Source organism: Muntiacus reevesi, chromosome 15 (genome assembly GCF_963930625.1).
Source record: "Muntiacus reevesi chromosome 15, mMunRee1.1, whole genome shotgun sequence".
In the NCBI taxonomy this organism is placed as follows: domain Eukaryota; kingdom Metazoa; phylum Chordata; class Mammalia; order Artiodactyla; family Cervidae; genus Muntiacus; species Muntiacus reevesi.
In genome coordinates, this window is record NC_089263.1 from 42,355,645 (window position 1) to 42,377,171 (window position 21,527).

Below are 21,527 nucleotides of genomic sequence, written 5' to 3' on the forward strand. Positions count from 1 at the left end.
CCACTAGTTGAATACTGGTGTGCCTTCTCCCATAGGAATGGGTAGGATAATGACTTGGGTAAGTACATCCTACAGAGCCAGCAAGTTTGACTCTCTCCCCTCTGTGAAACTCCCCAGCATATGCAGGCAGGGTGCACTGGGTCTCATCTTTAATGAACCTGAAGCCAGGATCGAGGAGAAGGAGCACAGAGGGAGAGAGCAGTTCTGAGCCGACAAGCAAGGCTTTGCATTCAGTTCGCCTGAATAAACATGGAAGGTTCCAAACCACCCAAATGTGAATAATATGCCCTCATGTTATTCAACAATTCAACAACCAATGTTGTCACCATTGAGTTCCATTTGGAGGTCCTTTGACTTAGCAGTGACAGACACAATGTCTTTAGAGCTGTCCCTTTATCATGAGGTTCCTTCTTCCCACTCCCCGGAGGAACATGACCAACCTCCAAGGCACCAGGTAAGCAGATTGGCACAATCATGTCTCTCGCTTCTCAGCTTCAAAGGATTAGTTAACACGTAGGATAGCAGGGGCCCCTGGTTCCCCTAACTCCCCCAACACTTGAGCAAGAGCATTTACCACTGGATACCAGGGTGGTCTCATCTCTGAATCTGGCCTGTGGGGCCATGGTCCTTCCTCTTCTAGCAGATACCACATCTCTTCTTTGTCGCATGCTCACCACCAAAACTGTCAAGAACTGTGAAGGGTCTGCAAGCTAACAAGTTAGTTTGGCATAGCTTTGTGGGTGCTGGCAGAAGGCTGAGGTCCAGGATCAGACACAGAAGACTTAGTTTTACACACACAAATAGCCCAAGCATCACCTTCTTGTTTGGTTCCCAAGCTCCAGTCCCCACAGGACAAAGCAAAGAGGACCAGGTGACACCAGTACGTGCAGAAGGTCACATTACAGGAGAGGAATCCTGAGCACAGGGAACTCAAATTGTTTATGAAGTCCATTGCTTCATAAGGAGACAGTCTTTACCTTCACCTTCCAAAGCTCTAAGCACACCTGCCCTTTGTTCTGGGCAGAGATATTATCTCTTCTTTATCTTCTCTATCATACAAACATCCTTGAAAAATATTCCAGAAAAAAAGACAGTCAGTATCCCTATTCAGAAGACACAAAAAACATAAGCAACCTATAGAGAATTATCTAATAAATACCTTCTAACCAACAGGTAAAGTGAAATGATCTCCCCATTTGTTACTTACTGACAAATGGACCAGACCCTTGCATCAGTAGGTGAGAAAATGCTTCCCTAATTAAGTGGACCTGCTTCTATTTCTCTTTCTGACTCTTGTCCAAATTCTCTGTAAAGTCAAAAAAAAATTCTTTTTTAATTCTCTGTAAGGCTACACTTACCTTCCATCTATCTCTCAGGTCAGTGTTTCTTTAACAACCATTGGCAATACAACAGCATGGATTTCAGCAGAGTGAGGATGAATTAAAGATTTCTGAATAGAGGGCAAAGACAGATTATCTGGATATCCCTGGCAACTAATGATTCTTGACTTTTCTTGTTTTCAACTCAGCAGAGATCCCGATGTTAGAATCTACTTGTCAATGATTAAGAGGGGAGGAATGATGCCAATGGGGGAAGCCAAATTTGAGCACCAATTGAATAAATTCAGATGTACATCCTCAAATCCATTATTTCACTTGAGATAATCTACTTTTAACCACTTCAAAATCAAATTATATATTACCTTCACTCTCCCTATCTAATGGTGATGATACAAATGGATTCTTTAAAAATATCAGGCTTTCAAATATTACTTAGTACCTCTGGACTAGAAAACACTTCAAAAGTCTAATCTGTACAATCTGATGCCAAAAATATTTAAATTTTTCTAAAAAATAGCAAACCATTCTGGGAGGCATGCTTTTAAAAAATGTCTAATTTTTAAAATTAGCAATACTTTTATGTTGAAAGACATGTTAAAATATACTTACTGCTTATTGGTCCACAGCAATCAATTCAGAAATACAAATATTAGATCAATATTCAACCATCAAGGGAAAAAAAATACTGCTACGTCAGCTGATTTTTCTCTCTTCGAATTTAATGAGTTTACATCAAAAAATTAGGTACTCATCTTACATTTACGGAATAAAAATCTTTTTTTAAAAAAAAACAATACAAAGAGTGAGAGGATTTTAACCAAGTTTACATTTCTTTTTGTTATAGTTTTTAACAATTCATCTCATCATATTGCAATGTGCAAATGCATTTGCAGCACCCATTACAATCATGAAACTAAATTTAAGGAAGTACAGTGCTACTAATGGCCCTCAGAGAAAGCTCATTACTTTTTGTTTAAAATTCTATGGCATATAAGCCTTACATAATAATGCTTAACCACCATTTGTCACAAGAACCATCATCAAAGTTTTCTGGAAATGAGTTCACACATGAATTAAATATTTAAAAGGTGAAATGTTCCTTATTTTAACTTTAGCGAGATCTTCCTTTTTCATTAAGAAACACTTTATAGTTTTAAAGCAAAAGCTGATAAGAGTCCAGATAACTAAAACTGTACTCCTGAGTTCAAACTTACAGGTAAGTCTTTTGTAAATAGTTCTCAATAAAATATCCTCCCTCCCCAGCCCCCTTGCCCCAAATCTTGAATTTTTTTCTTACAAAACTTTGGTCAAGAGTATAAATATTTCCAGGCAGATATGTATGCCATACGATAGCAAGAACAGTAAAGCCCAACTAATGACTTTAGGTTTTAGAAATAGAAGGCAATTAAAATGTACTCAAAGTTACATTAAGAAAAGCTTTCACTGGGTAATATTGAAACAGTCACAAAGGTTAAGAAAATACTGATATCAAAGTACAAATGACTACAATGTTAAAATAGACAAAAACTACTATACAAGAGCCTCTTTTAAAATTAAAAATAAAGAACACAACACATGAGCCAGGATCGCTTTCCTGTTCTACTCATGAATTTTAGTCTTTATATTCATAGGGTTGGTTATGTTGACATCTAGGAGAGTTTCTTATGACATCTGATGAAGTCTCTTTCCAAATGCAGGTGATGGGTCTTCCCTAAGGAGCTCCTTGGTTTGGTCACGTGTTGGTCACTGTACAATTTCAAAGTAGTGCAGTATCGCCATGACGTGCTGAGGCATGAAGACGTATCCTGTATACAGCGCCATCCCCACGATGGAAACCAGCATGGAATCTGAGTCACAGTTAAGGACACTTCATTGGATTTTTCTCAGTTTACCTAAAACTAAACTCCCCGATTTCTGCAGCAACTGTTTTGTGTGGAAGTACCCATTCACTTAGTTCTTTCTCATCCCTATCAAGTACTTATAGAGAACAAATAACTATAATTATAGCTGCTCACCTGAACCATGCCTGACACCATTCTAAATTTTTTTTTAACAATTTTATTTATTTATTTGGCTGACTCAGGTTTTAGTTGCAGAATGTGGGATCATGTACTTGTGACATGTAAACTCAGTTGCAGCATGAGAAGTCTTAGTTGCAGCATGTGCAATCTAGTTCCCTGACCAGGGATTGAACCTGGAGCCCCTGCATTGGGAGTGATGAATCTTAGCCACTGGACCACCAGAGAAGTCCCCATTCTAAATTTTTTAAGTTCATTTTATCTTCACCATCACCTTACATAGAGCATACTATTATTCTCCCTGTTTTATTTCAAAATATCAGGCTGCTTAAAATGAAGCAGAGAAAGTGACTGTTCAACCTAAGAAACAGAAATGTATAGGAATAAAATTGTACAGTATTTAATGACTGCAAAAGGTCTACCAACGTGAATAATAAGAACGTCTGATCCAAAATAGACTAGAATGTGGCTAAGGTATTGACTTTAGGGCCAAAGATAAGATCAATCATATACTAGTGACATAAACTGATAACACCTGCTATATTAAACACATATTATTCTCACTAAACTTTGCAACGTCAAACAAAAGTCATCTTGATAACCTAGACCACAGACATTCTGCACTGTGGTCCTTTCTCTGCATTCCAAAAGGAATTTAAACTGTATAGACACAAATCAACAGGGAGTCCTCCTGTTGGGCCACATGAAACACTGTTAACAAGAATTATGTAAAACCTAAGGATTTCTAAGGAGAGTTACTGCTTCTGAACTAAGACTGTGTTTTAGTCACTCGTTCATTCATATCCTCAACCTCCCCTCCCCCTACCTCTTGTCTTCCTTGCGTTCAGCTCTACATACTGGTAGTTCTATCATACCTTACATTCCTCTGTGAAAAGATAGGGTTTAAATAAACAATGTGCTTACTACCAACCAATATTTGTATAACAGTTTAGTTGACAAATCTTTGATGTATTATCTCACTTGACCTTTACAGCTTTCAGCTTTCCTGTGAAATGTTTATTGACTACCACTCATCAGAGACTGAGAAAACACTGAGGGGACTTGTCCAAGGCCACACGAGAAGCTATCTTTAGAGTCGGAGCTCAAACCTGACTCAAACCCTAAGTTCATTTGGCAAACACGGGTGAAAAGTCTCCCATGATGATTGCTTTTTGAAATGCAATTAAAATCACAACGATTTGGGGGCTTTCCTTGACGGTTCAGTGGTTAAGACTCCACGCTCCTAGTGCAGGGGGCAAAGGTTCGATCCCTGGTTAGGAAACTAAGATCCCACATGCCACACAGTGCAGCCTGAAAAAAAGAAATCATGATTTTATAGTGGGATCTCACAGTCTTCATGGGAGGGGTCAGCCTACATTCAGTCTTAGCTTTTAAGTGAAAGTTGGTCAAATTGTGGGTCCCGGGATGGGGAAGGCAAGTTCTTGATGATTAACAACCATTATTTGGGGATTTACATTTTTCTGGTGGGGTGGGAGGAGAGGTGGGGTGATAGAGTTAGGAGGAAGACAACGAGAGGGCCACAGTGGACATTCTTAGTCCTTCAGTGTGCCTCACAGTACCCAGAATGGTTGACCCAGACAACCTGGACACAGGAATATCCTGAAGTGGGATTTATGAAGATGGACAGGCCTTCGGAAATGAGTCGCTAAAGATGGCAGTGGAGGCCAGTGTCACATCTGGAATGACACCAATGACCCCGCTGGGGGTGCCTGGGTTAGAGCTGCTGTCCGTGTGAAGAACTTCACAAGGGGAAGGGTGTTGGCAGGAAGGAGGTTGCCCTGGGGGAGGTGGAGCTGGCCGCCTTGGTGGAGATGCAGATGTCAGGTGTAGGTACTGTCCACCCATGACAATTTTTTTTAACCTACTTTTTAGCCCCCCCTTAATTCAGTTCTTTCTTAAACAACCACCCGGTATTTACCACTTAATTTCTTTTTTTTTTTTTAAGTGTATATACTTGCTGTTTCCACATTACTGTTTATCACTGACACAACCATATGCCTTCCATCCCTCCAGGCTATAGACACCCTCAGGTCACTGATGACCTCCTACCAAACCCAATGGCTATTTGAATTGACACCATTTTTCATCTTTCCTCTTCAAAATTCCTTCGACTCTGGGTTGAGGTACTTCTCTGAGGTTCTCCTTCCTTCTCTCACATCATTTTCCTATTTCACTGTCTCTTTTCCCCTGTCTGCCACTGATGTGTAAGATGGGTTAACGTGCTTTTCTCCCAAATATCCACTCCACTCCTCCTGCTAGTAGAGCTGTCATGTTCCTTGAGTGGACCTTACGCTAGCCCATCTCCAGGGACAAGCCCCGACTGATCTGAACCAATTAAGATCTTCTCTTTGTAACAATGCCCACCCCCAAATCCGATCAACCAGTTCAAAGTTTAAGACCTCACCAATCCTAAAAGAAATCAATCCTAAATATTCATTGGAAAGGCTCTTGCTGAAGCTCCAATACTTTGACCACCTGATACAAAGAGCTGACTCACTGGAAAAGACCTTGATGCTAGGAAAGATTGAGGGCAGGAAGAGAAGGGGGCAACAGAGGATGAGATGGTTGGATGGCATCATCGACTCAACGGATATGAATCTGAGCAAACTCCAGGAGACAGTGAAGGACAGGAAGTCTGGCATGCTGCAACCCATGGGGGTCGCAAAGAGTTGTACATGACTTAGCAACTGAACAACAAAGATAACAGCAGTAGCAGCTTTCATTCTGTGAATATCTAGTGTGCACCTGGAACTGTGTTAAGCCCTTCAGTGAGTTTAAATTAACATCCCAAAATCAGAGTAAGCAATGGAGCCAATTCCAAACCAAATCAACCAAACCTCCAAAATGTGTTCTTCACCATTACACTATAATACAGTCCTATGAATGAGAAGTCCTGTTCCTCCAAATAAAACCTAATCATTCTCTCAGCGATTCATCTCCTCTTAGATGAGGCTTTCCCTAGCACTCATGTTTTCCATTCTTACCCCAATGTCCGACAGAATTATTCCCTGATGTTTGTCAAACTCTTTATATAATGTCACAGTGCTTATATCCGTGGATTTATCTCATCCAGATTATCAACTCCTTGAACACGTGAACAATGTCTAATCATTTTTGTATCTCCAATATCTAACATAACACATGCTTAATAAATGTGTAACAAATAAAGGAATTGCTCAAGAAACATTATTTGACCCTGGATTCACTGTAGGCCTTTCTACATACTCCACTTATTTACTGTGACTGACAAACTCTATAGTGACTACAGCGAAGAAACACAAAATCTTTTTCTAATCTATATTTTCAAAATGTTTTTTTGCTTTTTTACAGCTTTTACATAAGACTTATGAATGTCTACACCAAACAAATGAAATGACATAGTAATAAAATTCAGGTCATTGGCTCAAATTCAAGTAAGAAGTAATTACTAAAAACAGCCATTTGAATGATTATATTACCTACTCTTTATGGAACTATAACCCTTCAATTTAGTATGGAGAATATATCAGTTATGGAACATGTATAAATTTAGCTTAACAGAGACTGTTCCGCATAAGATAGGAATCTGAAACTTAAGGTCAATTTTGTGAACACTAAATTCTCAAATCTTTAAACTTTTCTTTGCATATAAAATCAGGACGTTTTTCTAAGTGAAACAAGAACTTATTGAAACTGGAAAAGATTTTTTTTGCCTGGTTAAGATATTCGACACTAGAGTTCATGACATTCTATAGCTGTTGTGATGAATATATATGGAATAAGAGGACATATGTATACCTGTGGCTGATTCATGCTGATGTTTGGCAGAAAACAACAAAATTCTGTAAAGTAATTATCCTTCAATTAAAAAACAACAAAAAAAAGAGACACTGTTCTGATTTTGTAATAATCAGGGCAGGCTAAACATTCACTATATTAAGACCATGCATGTGTCCCCAGACCTAGTTCTTTGCCTAGGTCTGGTTTTATAAATGCTGGTGATAAACCAAGTTTGATTTACATGACGTATCTTGTGTGGGAATTGTCTGTGACTCGAGGTATCTGATCAACCTTGAGAAATGGTAGCACAGCTAGTGTGATAATTTTTGAAGATAACCAATGCTAGTTTGATGATTACCAGTTTGATGATTACCAGATGAGTTGTAAAAAAAAAAAAAAGAACAAATGGCAATTATGTAAGCAAAATTCAGGTAGTGGATATTTAAAGGGGTGAAATGGGAAGAGAAAGAAGACAGACCTGCAAGAAGGGGTGTAAAAGGGCTTCAAATGTATTAGTAAGGTTTTTCTTCAACTAGTTGGTAGTATGGGCACACTTTCATTATATTATCCTTTATGGGGATTTTTGCATGTTGGAATAGTCAACAACTTTTTTTAATAAGTAAAAATTGCAAAGGAAAATGTAACTGTATATCCTAGTAGACTAAAAGCTATTTTGAAGGATCTTCCTTGACAAAGTTTGGGTTAGGCATCATTGGATCTAATTTGGATCTAGGAAATAAATGGAAAGTCTTAGCTCTTAGTAACAGAATAAATAACCCTCAATTCTGACCAAAATAAACAAAATTACCAAAAGTCACTTGAACCAAGAGGCAAGTGCCAATTTATTAGCTGCTCAAAATAATAACAATAACCCTAAATTTTTACCCAGAGCCACTTATTAAACTTTTATTCTATTTCTCTCAAAAAAAGTTTCTATATTCTGACCCCAGTTCTCCTAAGTATCTTCAGAATCATAATAATAACTCTCTAAAGGTAAGTTTGCTATACAATTAAATTTCAAAATTATTTCCAAAAATTATCCTAAAGCTCAACCAGAAGAGAATATTTTCCTAATCAAAGTACAGTTGATTTACAATGTTTCAGGTATACAGCTAAGTGATTCAGATATACAGATAGATTCTTTTGTAGATTATTTTCCATTATAGGTTATTACAAGGTACTGAATATAGCTCCCTGTGCTATACAGTAGACCTCTGCTTAACTAGTAAATTAGGAATTTGGGTATCTGCTAAACCCAAATTCCTAATTTATCCCTCCACTAAATAAGAGACTATTTAAGACTGACTTAACTATGCAATGAAATATAAGTGAACAAATAAAACAATGGGACCATGAGGAATTTCTACTGACCTTAATAATCACCTTACAAAACATGCAAAAAAAACATGTAAATCCATCGCTGATTCATGTCAATGTATGGCAAAAATCACTACAATATTGTAAAGAAATTAGCCTCCAACTAATAAAAATAAATTTTAAAAAAAAGAAGAAATGCCTTTTATAAGAGCTTTCTACAAATGCAATTTAAGCAATTTCAGCCATGTAGTTGAAACAGCTCTAAAATACTGAGTTGAATATTTCCTGAGATAATGCTTGGCACCATTTATAATGGCAGCCTATTGACACTCTTGGGCACTGGTTTCATTGTGACATCTGCAAGGTTGGGGAACATGTGACCTTTGTCTCCTTAGAAATGTTCTCCCAAAGAAAAAAGTATACTACCTAGAATACAACAGCTATTATTTGCTCTCTGAGTCCTTGAGTGGATTTCTCAATCCACTGCATTCTTTTAACACACCTCTCAAATTTTAAAGTGTCCCTGATACACTGTAAAGTTCAAGAAATGGATACCAGAATCACCACAGCACTAGTAGAGACCTAGGTCTGAGCTGCAATTCTGCCAATCCCTGGTTGTGCCAAAAACTATCTGATTACTAGTTTCTTTATCTGTAACATGAGGATATACATAACTTATCTTTCAGGGTTAATATAAATCTATTCTTCAATAATAGGTAACATAATCTTTATTGAAATTACTGTTTTAAGGCTTGGGCACTTAACACTATGACTCAGATCTTTGTTTGGAAATTGCCCAAGGTCACTCTGCTATTAACTTGTTGTTAATTTATAATATAATCCTAGGGCATCACAACCTCTCTGAACCTAAGTTTCTTCATAAAATGAAATCCCTTCCTGCCTCAACATGTTCAGATTCCACTTGCTTGGAGAGGGCATTCAGGCACCATTTCTCAATCATCTAATGTAATCTTCTATTTGAGACACTGACACACACACACAGATACACACACAGAGAGAAAATGTAAGTAATCAGTGCTACATAATACACATATATTAGAAGGTGATAATAATCTATATATCATGTTATATAATATACAAGGTAATACAGTAATCTTTTCATTTGGGCTTCCCAGGTGGCTCAGTGGTAAAGAATCTGCCTTCCAATGCAGGAGACTTGGATTCAATTCCTGGGTTGGAAGATTCCCTGGAGGAGCAAATGGCAACCCATTCCAGTATCCTTGCCCGGAAAATCCCATGGACAGAGGAGCCTGGCAGGCCAAAGTCCAACGGGTGGAAAGAGAGTTGGACAGGACTGAGTGACTAGACCACAACCACCTCTCCATTTACCAAGCCCTTACTGCTGTTTCCACAAGCATCAGTTAGCCGTACAAGACTGGCCAGCATCAGGCTTTAAAGCGGGCTCCATGATTCAAGCAATACAGAACTAAGCTAGTGAAATCTAGACTAACAAACCAAAAACCTCAAGAACTAAAAAAAGTCTTTGCTGTCTTGTGTGTATGTAACTGCCTCTACCACTGATTTTTAAGTGCTTAAGAGGGAGTGCCTCAGTCGCTCTTTTTTTTTTAAGTTCTACCAGTTTATTTGCTACCAACCCATCTCCCTCCACCATCATGCACACATGCTCAGCCATGTAACCCCACAGACTGCAGCCTGCCAGGCTCCTCTGTTCATGGGCTTTTCCAGGCAAGAATACTGGAGTGGGTTGCCATTTCCTTCTGTACTCACCCGCTCTTTGCTTCTAGCTGTAGTGCGTTGTTAGACAACGCCAGGACTTCGTCAATCATTAAGAACTGAGCAGATAATGTATAAAATAGATAACTAATGAAAACCTACTGTATAGCCACGAGGAACTCTACTCAATGCTCTGTGGTGACCTAAATGGAAAGGAAATCAAGAAAAGAGGGGATAGAAGTAAGCATATAGCTGATTCACTCTGCTACACAGCAGAGACACAACATTGTAAAGTAACCATACTCCAATAAAAATTAAAAAAAAAAAAAAGAACTGAGCATATAATGTGCCAAGATTGTGCAGGAACTGCCAATAAATGTTTGTTCAAGGGCTGAGTGAAAAAATAGAGGTTATTTATATACCTGGACATAACTATTTTATGGGTTCAATGGATTAAAAAGCAAATAGATGTGAAATCATATATCTGTGTCTTGTTCTGTTTTCTTTAACAGGAATTCCCAACTAATCACAAGCTGGTAAGTTACCAGCTAGATAGGAAAAATAAAGACGTTTTGCTCATACAAGGAACTGGCCACCCTAGGCCTTTTCCCAGCAACCTAAAAAAAAAAAAGAGGAAATGCTTTAAAATACAGTATGTCAGAAGATTGCAGAAACTAACATTCCTGCCTAACCAGTAACCTCACACTATCACCACCTACCTTAGCAACCTGTTCACAAGACTTTGGAGAAACCAAAGTTAGTTCCTCACTCGGAAAAGGGTAGAGGTTTTTATTCCAGTGGGTATGATTTATTCTTCTTCACTAAACAGTTTCAATGTTTTCAGTCTCTGATGGCCCTGGTCACATCAAAAAACAGAGCTAAAATGTCATTTTTCAATCTTCTTAGTCAACCAAATCTTCTATTACTCAAATTCCTTTTGTAAAATCAACTCTTTAAATGTTACTTTTATCCTTAGATGTATTCAAAATTTTGATAAATTTATTTTAAGGAACCATTTCAAAGAAAACAAAGCATCTGACAAAGTATAACCACAGGCTGTTTGGTGAAAAGCAATCAAAGTTCTAAGGGAAAGCAGGTGTCAGCTGCTAAACAATGCTACGGAAAGGAATCTTCCTTACTACTGCGGGTTTTGTCCCCTGACTTTGAAAAGAAACGTGCTCAGTCTTGTCCGACTCTCTGCAACCCCGTGGACTGTAGCCCACCAGGCTCCTCTGTCCACAGGATTTTCCAGACAAGAATACTGGAGTGGGCTGCCAATTTTCTTACTGCAGGTTTTGTCCCCTGACCTTGAAAAGAAATGCTAAGAAAGCTTATTTTGGGAATTCCCTGGCAGCTCAGTGGTTAGGACTCTGTGCTTTCACTGCTGAGGGCAGGGTTTCACTTCCTGGTCAGGGAACTAAAATCCTGCAGCCTCAGAACACCACCAAATGGTTTTGTTTTGTTTTTTTAAGTTTTTTTCCCCAAATATGTCACTTTTGATACTTCTGGTTGCCATAAATGAAAGCAGGTAGAAGATACAGCCCAGGGTATGTCGCCAATTTGATATTTGGGCCACAGTAGAGGATATCACGGGCTTCCCTGGTGGCTCAGTGGTAAAGAAACCGCCTGCCAATGCGGGAGACACGGGTTCAAACCACTGGTCGGGAAGATCCCCTGGAGAAGGAAATGGCAACCCACCCCAGTATTCTTGCCTGGAAATTTCCACGGACAGAGGAGCCTGGCAGGCTACAGTGCACGGAATTGCAGAGTCAGACACAACTTAGCGACTAAACAACGACGACGAAGAATATTGCATCAGCACCAGAGGTTAATGTTAGCATGCAAAACCCATTCTCTGAGCTTTCTGTAGTGTTCATCATACCTAAGTGTGGAGATTGATTTTAGAACAACTTGATGATGAGCTCTTTAAAAACTAAACAAACAAAAAAGTCTTCTGCTTAAACCAGCAATGATCCTGTTCCACTCTGAACTGAAATCCTAGAAATGGTTTGTAGGTCTGTGCCCAGAGACAATGAAGCTATGTACAGATATATCCCTTTTTAATGAGAGTTTCTGTTAATCTAATGAAGATCTGAAGTCCTGGGGTCAAGGGGTCGGGGGGTGAATTATCTGTTTGCTCTAAAATATAATCTGCTCTGCTATAACACATTTCTGAAATGTCAATCAGCTCATACATAAGTAGGATTTGTTTCATATGGGGTTTTTTCAAAAATTAGGGGAGCCAGATTAGTGAGAAAAGAATACTAATCTTCAGCAAGAAACATCCCTCAGCTTAGTGGCTGCAAGTCCTTATAGCTCTATTTTAAGAAAATTAAAAATTAGCATCTGCACCAGTTCTCCCTCTCCAGAACGGTACACCTCCTGGCTGGAAAAGCTCTCCACTAATGATAGGACAGCCCTGTCTGCCTGCACCTCCTCCTCTAAGGCAGCCCACACCATCTCTGTCACACCCCAGCATTTCCAGTCAACTCTGTCCATCAATTTTTAATGTCCCCTGGGGCAGCCTCCAGTCTGCTTGCCCTGGCTATCCAAGTTATCCGCCCAAATGTTAATCATTGTTCTCATTAGAAGTTGCAGCAGTTTTGAGGAGTCTGAGTCAATGGTATTTTCCCATAAACTATCTTATTTGAGAATTTTTTCAGGAACACATACAACACGTAATGGGGTTCACCGGTGGCTCAGCGGTAAAGTGTCTGCCAACACAGGAGACATGGGTTCAGTCCCTGGGTCAGGAAGATACCCTGGAGGAGGGCATGGCAACCCAGTCTAGTATTCTTGCCTGAGAAATCCCATAGACAGAGGAGCCTGGTGGATTATAGTCCACGGGGTCGAAGAGTCAGACACAACTTTGCAAGTAAACAACATCATGTGATGCCAAAATTCCTGTATTAGTAATAGTTCTTTTCATCACTATTGATCATAACTACTACCTCTCATTCCATAATTGCTATTTTTTTTAAGCACTGCAATTTGTGAAAAGTATACATCCTCTATTAAGTAGATCTTCTGGAACATGTAGCTTTAATCATTAAATTTAAGCATTGGGCTTTTTGGTTTTTTTTTTTTTTTTAATCTAAAGAGTTTATCTTATCCTTGCCCATAAGCATCACAAATGTTAACAACTCTCAAACTCTGACCTGGGATTGGGGGATGGGGGTCACAAGGTCTTTAAGAATATGAAGCAGTAGAGAAAGGATCCACATTCACCTCTACTGAAAAATCACTTGTATCACACACTGATAAACACTGTAGATTACATGTGCTTTGTCCTCTCAACCATCAACTTCCCATGACTCTCCCTGACATCCTAGTACAGGAGACCTACTTTTTGCATAGCACAGTTCAGGTCTGTTTGGGTTTTTTTGTTGTTGTTGTTTTGCTTTTATATTCCACCTTTCTCAAAAGAGGGTTTTTTTTTTCCCACTAAGGGAAAATACTATCCTAAGGAGTACAGACAAGGGACAGTCTAACACTCTCATGTAGCCAGTCAAATATCCAGGCAGTACAAAACAGGCGAGAGCAGTGATTTTCAAACCAAAGCACTGGAGCCCTGGAGCAACTTTTCAAAGGGTTTGGATCAGTTAGGGGAATCAGTTTATAAGTCTTCAGCTTCCACTGTTTTCTCTCCTCCAGCTGATCTGAGAACTGTGATCTGCTAGTTCTCCTTCTCATCACCCCCTCCCCACTTACAATTTCACTTCTCCCACTTTACTTCCAGAAATCCAGAATTTCCAGAATTTCCCCAGGCTATAAAATAACCTCTGGGATGGACAGCAAACAAAGGAATGTCAACTAACTTATGCTGTACTTTATTTCATTCAAATTATAAACTTCTGGCACAGTTCCAAGCCTCATCTATCTGTGTAATAACATGAATTTGGACATGAGACACCTTTCCAATCTGGGCCCCACAAAATGCCTCCAGCAAGCAGGATATAGAGAAGGGCCATTCTGCCATCACTAAGAGAGTGGCCACAGAACCCACTGCCAACATTCACAAGTTCACCCATGGAGTCGGCTTCAAGAAGGGTGACCCTCAGGCATGAAAGAGACCCAGAAATCTGACATGAAGGAAACAGAAGTCTAGATGCACACAGCGACACTGGTTTTAATAAAGTTTGGCCAAAGGGATAAAGAGATATGATTATTTGGAAATCATATTTGACTTGAAAGTACCTTGATAAAATCTTTCTAAAAGACATTAAGCTTACTTACTAATAATTTTTTTCTAGAAGTAACTTTCTGATATTAAGAATTTTGCCTAATTACATGCTGATTTTTACTGGAAACCTATTTAAATTGTCAGATGGTTCTATATTTACAAACATTTTCTTCAAAAAAGGAGCTCATTAAGAAAAAACAAGTTATAGTAGAAGACTCTTGGTGAATTCAGGTTTTAATAATTTACTAACTAGTTCAGAGAAAGCTCTACCAAAGAGACAGACAATGGTACCCACTGGCCTATATATAGGAGCTTTCTTTTGTCAATTTTGTTTTGTGTGCTGTTTACTCACAAAACATACTTTATATAGAAAATATACAAAAAACAGACACACTTAATTGTAGGGAACCATATCAATCATTATTAGTACCTCCAAAAGGGCATAGCAAAATATATTCCTCAAACAATTCTCTACTGGCTTATAAAAACTTTGATTTCCCCAAACTACACACACCAAAACAACACCTATTACTTTCCAGGTGTTCATAGAATGAAGATGCACAGGCAACTGATGACAATGGTCGTCTCAAGGTGGCTGGGGCAGGGGTGGAAGGAAGAATTTTACCATCTACATTTTTGTACCTTTTGAGTTTTTATCCATGAAGATGTGCAAACTATTTTCCATTTATAGTTCAAGAAGGTATATTTTCTAAACTCTCAAACACACTAATTATTCAAGCATATTCAGATGTAAAGAAAAATCTTTCTCAGTTCCAGTTTAGACATTTGAGGATACAGCAAAGATCTAAGAAAATAAACTAGTCACTATTGGAAAAAAAAAAAGAAAAAATAAACTAGTCACTATTGAAAAGAACATGTGAAAGTGAAAGTGTTAGTAGTTCAGTCATATCTGACTCTGCAATCCTATGGTTCCTGCCAGGCTCTTCTGTCCATGGAAATCTCCAGGGAAGAATACTAAAGTTAGTAGCCATTCCCTTCACCAAGGGATCTTTCCAACTCAGGGATCAAACCTGGGTTGCCTGCATTACAGGCAGATTCTTCACCATCTGAGCCACCACTGAAAAGAACATACAGCTTTAAAAAATGTAATGCTGGGGCTTCCCTGGCGGTCCAGTGGCTAAAAGTCTATGCTCCCAGTCAGAGGGTCCAGGTTAAATCCCTGGTCAGGAAACTAGATTCCACAAGCTACAATTAAACTAAGATTTCAAATGCCACAACTAAGACTCAGTGCAATCAAATCAATAAATAAATAACAAAATGCTGGGGAGGGTGGAGGGAAACAGTGGTGGGGGAGTGAGAGGTACAAACTATTGGGTGTAAGACAGGCTCAAGGGTGTACTGTACAATGTGGGGAACACAGCCAATATACTGTAATGACTGTCAATGGAAAGCAACCTTTAAAGTTGTATAAAAAAAATTTTTACAACTTTTAAATTAATTTTTTAATTTGAAAAAAAATTTAAGTAATGCTTTTTTCATGATCATTCAAAGCCTACCTCAATCCAAAACATCTACCTTTGCTTCCACCCTTCCTTCCTCTAGCCACTTAATTTATTCCATATTCTGCAACCAAAGTAAACCTTCTCAAACTTATCAAGTCAGATTGAAGACTTCCCTGGGGGTACAGTGGCTAAGATTCTGTGCTCCCAATGCAGGAGGCCTGGGTTCAAGCCCTGGTTGAGGAACAAGATCCTACATGCCCCAAATAAGAGTTCGTATGCTGCAGTGAAGATCAAAGATTGAAGATCCTGCATGCTGCAACTAAGATCTGGAGAAGCCAAATAAATAATTTTTCTTAAAGTTCAGATTGGATCGCTCTTCTATCAGATCTTCCAAGAGCACCCCTTTTTACCAAAATTAAAAACCAAAATCCTTACAAAGACCTCTAGGACTTCCGATTCTGACTTCACTGACTGCTACTCTCCCCAATGCTCACTCTGCTCCAGCCATACCTGCCTCAGTGACGGCCTTCATCCATGCCAGGCGGCTATGGACTCAGGGACTTTGCAACTGCTATTCCTTCTGCCAAGCTACTCTCTTCTGTCAGATTTCTACCCTGCTAACTCCCTCCCCTCCTTCATGTTTTCACTCTCAAGTATGCTTTCACAATGAAGCCTCTCCTGACATCTTTAAAAATAATAACTTCATCTTGTCCACACATTTCTTATCCCCTTTACCTACTTTTGTTTTCCATAATGCTTACCACCTAATATACTATATACTTCACAAGTGCAGAGTCCTAACCACTGGACTGCCACAGAATTTCCACATAGTTCACCTATTATAGAAGTTCCCAAAGACAAAGATCTCTGTCTCGTTTGCTCACTGACACATCAGAAATAGCGCCTAGGCCAGCATCTGGCCAAAGTACACACACAAATTGGACACAGAAGTGTCCAATTAATAAACAGCCTCAACCTGCTTCTTCAACTATACTTCCCACCTATTCTGCATTAAAGAATCTGTGTTCCAGCCAGTCAGCCTGGCACACTCACTCACCATCCTAACACATCTCTTCCACACCTTCTTCCCACATGGGGAAAATGCAGCCAAACACTCAGATACCTCCCTCTGCAATTTCTCTAATCGCTCTTCCTGCTCTGGGTCCCAAAGCACTCACTGCCCAGTTCTTCCAGCTGAATGGGGTGAGGGGGCAGGGGGAATCTGAGAATATGTGTAAATTCTTGTTTTTCCTGAACTTGGATTTAATTTCCCCGAAGGAAAAACTGAAGTTCATATTCTTGGAAACTCCGAAGAACTCAGTACATTGAAAAAAATTTTAATTAAAATAAGTTTCAAAAATCCCATTCCTGGGGGGGGGGGGGTGGGGTGGGGGTGGGGTGTGTGTGGGGGGGGGGGTGTGGGGGTGTATGTGTGTGTCTGTCTGTCTGTCTGTCTGGGTTTCCACTCAGAATGAAAAGAGCTTTAAGTCTCAAGAAGAAAGGAAAAAATGTATATTCCTATGTTTTCTTTTCCTACTTTATCCAATATTTAAATGTCAGGGAGAAAAAATGTCAGTGAGAAAACTGTTACTGGATCTGAGTGACTCTACCCAAAAGGTATGAGCACCTCCCTTCACTTCCAGAATGCGCACTCCATGCCTAGGAGGCCCTACCGGATTGGATCTGACCTCTCCTGTTACTCACCCCACTTTACCCACCCCAATCACACACCTATCCTTGAAACACGAAACACGCCAGACATGCTGGTGCTTCAGGGCATGGTTACCATTCTTGCTACCTGGAATGCTCAATCCCCTGGGATTTTCTCCCTGCTTAAATCTCTCTAAACGTCTCCTTTCTGACCACGCTAGCTAAAATCAAAGCACATGACCTCTTCCTTAGTTCCTATCCTCATCTCTGTTGTTTTTTTACCTCCATAACATCTATAAGAACCTAATAATCTATATTTTTATTTATTTGTCTAGTGGCATTAGAATATTTTTACATTTTATTTGTAGGTAAATCCCTACTCTCTAAAATGGGCTTCCAGGTGGCACATAGTATCTGCCATTAGAAAGTATATACTTGTGGAACAAAGAATTCAACAAATGTACATATTTTACAAATGAGGGGACAACAATGCAAATTTTGTAAACATATCCAAAATAAAAGAAATTCTTTCAACTGACAGCTTTTTCTACTTCTTTAAGTTTGAATACTCTATAAGAACTGAATGTTGTTCAACAGAAACAGTTTAGTTCCAAAGCTACTCTAAAAGTAGCTTAAAATCAGTACTTCTGCCACATATAAACAAATATTTGTCAAGCATTATTTGTGTGCAGTAATGTGTTGCTGAACAACAAAAAGAACTCTTTCTTTGAAGAAATCATGTCCTCTCTTTCAGGGGGGAATCTAATTTCAAACATACACCAAAAAACTGTCCACATTTTGCTTAAAATAAAGTATAAAATGCCATGGAAACATAAAAAGCCATAGAAAGGTGGCAAATATAATCCAGTGATAACAAAATACAAGTTTAGGGTTTTTTTTATTAAAAAACAAGGCTAAAATAACTTTCATGTATGCTTCTAATTATTTTAACAAAGTATATTTTAATTTCCCATCTCCCCTCAACAGCATGGTTACAATGTTACTCAGTGAGACATACTACAGGGAGTGTCTCACTGGTTACAAAACCGGTCTTGGTTACAAAACCTGGTCTTTTCCTTTCCCACTGATGACTTCCAGGAGGGAAAGGGGATTTCTGAAACACGTTAAAGCTTCCCCTCAAGAGGTGGAAATCAAAAGTTCCCAGCAGATCTCTCTCTGGTTGTTGCAGATCTCATTATTTTTTTGTTTTTTAGTTGAAATCACGTGGTTACATAAACCAATGAGAAGTCAAAAGTTTCAAAGGCAAAAATCCACAGAGGTACTACAGACAATTTCATAATTTATTTCTCCACATTAGGTCCCCAAAGCCATCATGGAGCTATTTGTAAGACACTGTTACTATTGCAACATAGTACAAAAAAGCCTTAATATCACTGACACTGTAGCATTTATCCATAGGCCAAAAAAGCCTTCAAGAGTAAAATCAAGTGTACACTCTGATAGTGGGGCGTTACATTTAACTTCTGATTTCTTAAAGAATTTCAACTTACCTTAACACTGTTTAAATTCACTTTTTAGTAATTTTAACTAAGTCAAGAGGTGGTCTCTATTTTACTATACACTTTACAAGGATGACCTCATGCATTCCAACCTATAGAACTTAGAGTGAAATTAAATTGAAAAAAAAAAAAATCCTAACTAAACTACAGCTACAAGTAAATGGTTCAGGAAACTAGAGCATGCTTTACATTCAGATTTTACATATTTTACATCCAGAATATGCATTCTGGTTCTTAAATTCCAGGTTTGGAAAGAAACGCCAACAATAATAAAACTCGTAAAGCAGCAAAGATGCCTCAAGTGCTGAAACAAAAGCCAGCTTTGAGTACAATCTTAAATTAGTTCAATACAAATAAACACTTTTAAGGCTTGGAATGAAATTATCTCTCTACCACAATGCAACAGTGTATTCGCAAAGTTGTTCTGAAGCTACTCCAACTAAACCACATTGAAGAGGAGCGGCCCTCCATGAAGCAAGCATGCTTTGTAAAGTATTTGTCTCATATTGGTCCTCAAGCTCTTTTATAAATAGTTCTATCTCATTATTAGTATTTATTCTGCAAGAATAATATCAAGGAACGTCAACATAGATTCAGTAAGCCTTTCTTCACAACCATGAGTTATTCATTGTGGTTATGAAAGTTAAGATGAGTTAAGATACAGGAAAAGTGCTTAGCCCAGGTGTTTAGCTGGTAGCAAACGCTCAGTAGTCATTAACAAGTAGTTATTACCTATCTACGAAAACACAGTTTCAAACACTATCTGCAAATAACCATAAATTCCTTTTCAGGCTCTACTGTTCCGGACTATGCAAACAGCAAATTAATGAGTAAAACACACTTTTAAAACCATCTTCAAGATCAAAAAAGGTCCAATGAACAGAGCTGCTTTCAAAAACGGAATTGGGATGCCATAAACACAAATTCACAACCTCACTTGAAGGCTGATAAACTAGTTAGCATTCTCACTAGGATCGAAGCCAGCTAAATCAGGGACAGTTAAAGGTCAAAAGCGCCCAAGCCGGGAGCCTGCTCCACTATCCCCGCCTCCCACGGAACGGGAGCCCGAACCCACGGCTGGCGCGGCCAAAGAGCAGGCGAGGGCACACCGGGGAGACGTCTCCCTAGGGGATCTCCTCCAGCAATAAAGGCGCCTCCATCTCGGGTCCGGAGACTCACCCGCGACCGCTGATCTCAAGAGTTCTCGCCCTCCCGGCCCGCTCCCAACCAAAGGAACGCCACCAGCGCGGCCCCCACACCTCGGCCCGCGTGTCCGTCGCGCAGAGGCTAGTCGGCGCGCGGCTCCCGCGGGGCCGGCCCTCCGCCCTTCCGCCTGCCAGGCCCGGAGCCCGAAAGGATGCCGCCCCGGCCCTCCGCGCCCCCACCGGCCCCGCGCCCGCGGCCCGGGCAGGATACTGAACACAGTCCGCTCCCAGGGCTCCAGCATGTAGAGCGCCGTGACCAGCAGGTACTGGTAGTAGAACCAGGACATCTGCTTCCAGGCCCGCGCCAGCGCCATCCCCGCCACGCGCCTCCCGCGTTGCAGCCAAACGTCAGTCTGTCCGGCCGGCCTCCCGCTAGCGTCCTAGAGCCCCCCGGCCGCCAGGCCCGCCCGCCCGCCACCCCGCGCCCATTGGCCGGCCAGGCCCGGAGCGTCACCCGTGGGCACGCCCAGCCCCGCGCGCTCCCGGGCCGCCGGCGGCGAGCCCCGCCCGGCCGCGCTCATTGGCCAGGCCCGGCCTCGCGCCGCTCCCGGCCCTCCGCGCTTCCCCCTCCAGGGGCCGCGCCCACGCGAGCCCGGGAACTGTCCCCGCGAGAGCGCCGCGCCGGGCCTCGCCCTACCCGGCCGTTGGTGGGCGGGACCTTACTGCCCGCAGGTTCGAGCGCGGGGGCGGGCGTCCCGACTAGGGCCCAGAAACGCCGGTCGCAGAAATACCGTGGCATAGCAGTGACGCCTTAGGCGTCCTAATGGGCTGGGGCATTACAAGTTGAATAGGAACATATTAGGGTTTTTAACTCGTGCAGTTTACGATCTAGAGAGGGAGACGGGCATTCATCACACCAATACAATTAAAGCTGTGATCGGTGCAGAGGGAGAGAATAAGATGCTCCGAGAGAGTGTGGAGGCGAACATCCCCCACTCAAGGAGGTCATGAAAGGCATCTGTGAAGAAGTGTCTGTCCACCTCTCTTAGTAGCTGTAGGTGCCCTGTAGGTCAAGGCCGGGAGACGCTGATCTGGTTGGTTCTGCAGATGACAGATTGCTTGAGATCCGTCGGTGGGGCAGATACTTCCTGCAGATGCGCTCTTAAATGTTCAGATTTTCCCACTGACAAATGTGCACCTTCAGGAATGAAGATGCACGATTAACATACGATTAAATGGCCTGCTATTTAAATGTTAAAAGGTTTATATTAATAGGTTAAGTAGCTTTCTGCTACACTTTAAAGCTTTGATGGTTGACAACTATTTATTTAGAAATATCAAGTACTGTTCAAGAGCTAAATAGTGGGTATAGAAAGCCAGATAGACTGAAATCTGCCTTCATAAAGTACTCCATAA

General features: G+C 40.4%; 1 protein-coding gene and 1 pseudogene across 1 annotated transcript; one reads left to right on the top strand and one right to left on the bottom strand.

Moving 5' to 3' along the window:
• Positions 1 to 2,041: 2,041 nt before the first annotated feature.
• SPTSSA (serine palmitoyltransferase small subunit A) lies at positions 2,042 to 20,551 on the bottom strand. Its single transcript, XM_065906440.1, has 2 exons — positions 20,383 to 20,551; positions 2,042 to 3,187 (listed from the first exon to the last, which is right to left on the bottom strand). Exons 1-2 carry the CDS (start codon positions 20,483 to 20,485, stop codon positions 3,084 to 3,086), a joined length of 207 nt encoding a protein of 68 aa, XP_065762512.1. The 5' UTR covers positions 20,486 to 20,551; the 3' UTR covers positions 2,042 to 3,083.
• On the top strand, positions 7,241 to 7,365 carry LOC136147650 (small nucleolar RNA SNORA72; annotated as a pseudogene).
• Positions 20,552 to 21,527: the final 976 nt, after the last annotated feature.

Excerpts from the sequence above, each read along its gene's own strand:
- SPTSSA (XM_065906440.1), bottom strand. The coding sequence starts at position 20,485 with ATGGCGCTGGCGCGGGCCTGGAAGCAGATGTCCTGGTTCTACTACCAG. Across the intron at positions 3,188-20,382 it reads CTGGGAGCGGACTGTGTTCA|ATTCCATGCTGGTTTCCATC; the intron begins GTATCCTGCCCG and ends ACTGTGACTCAG.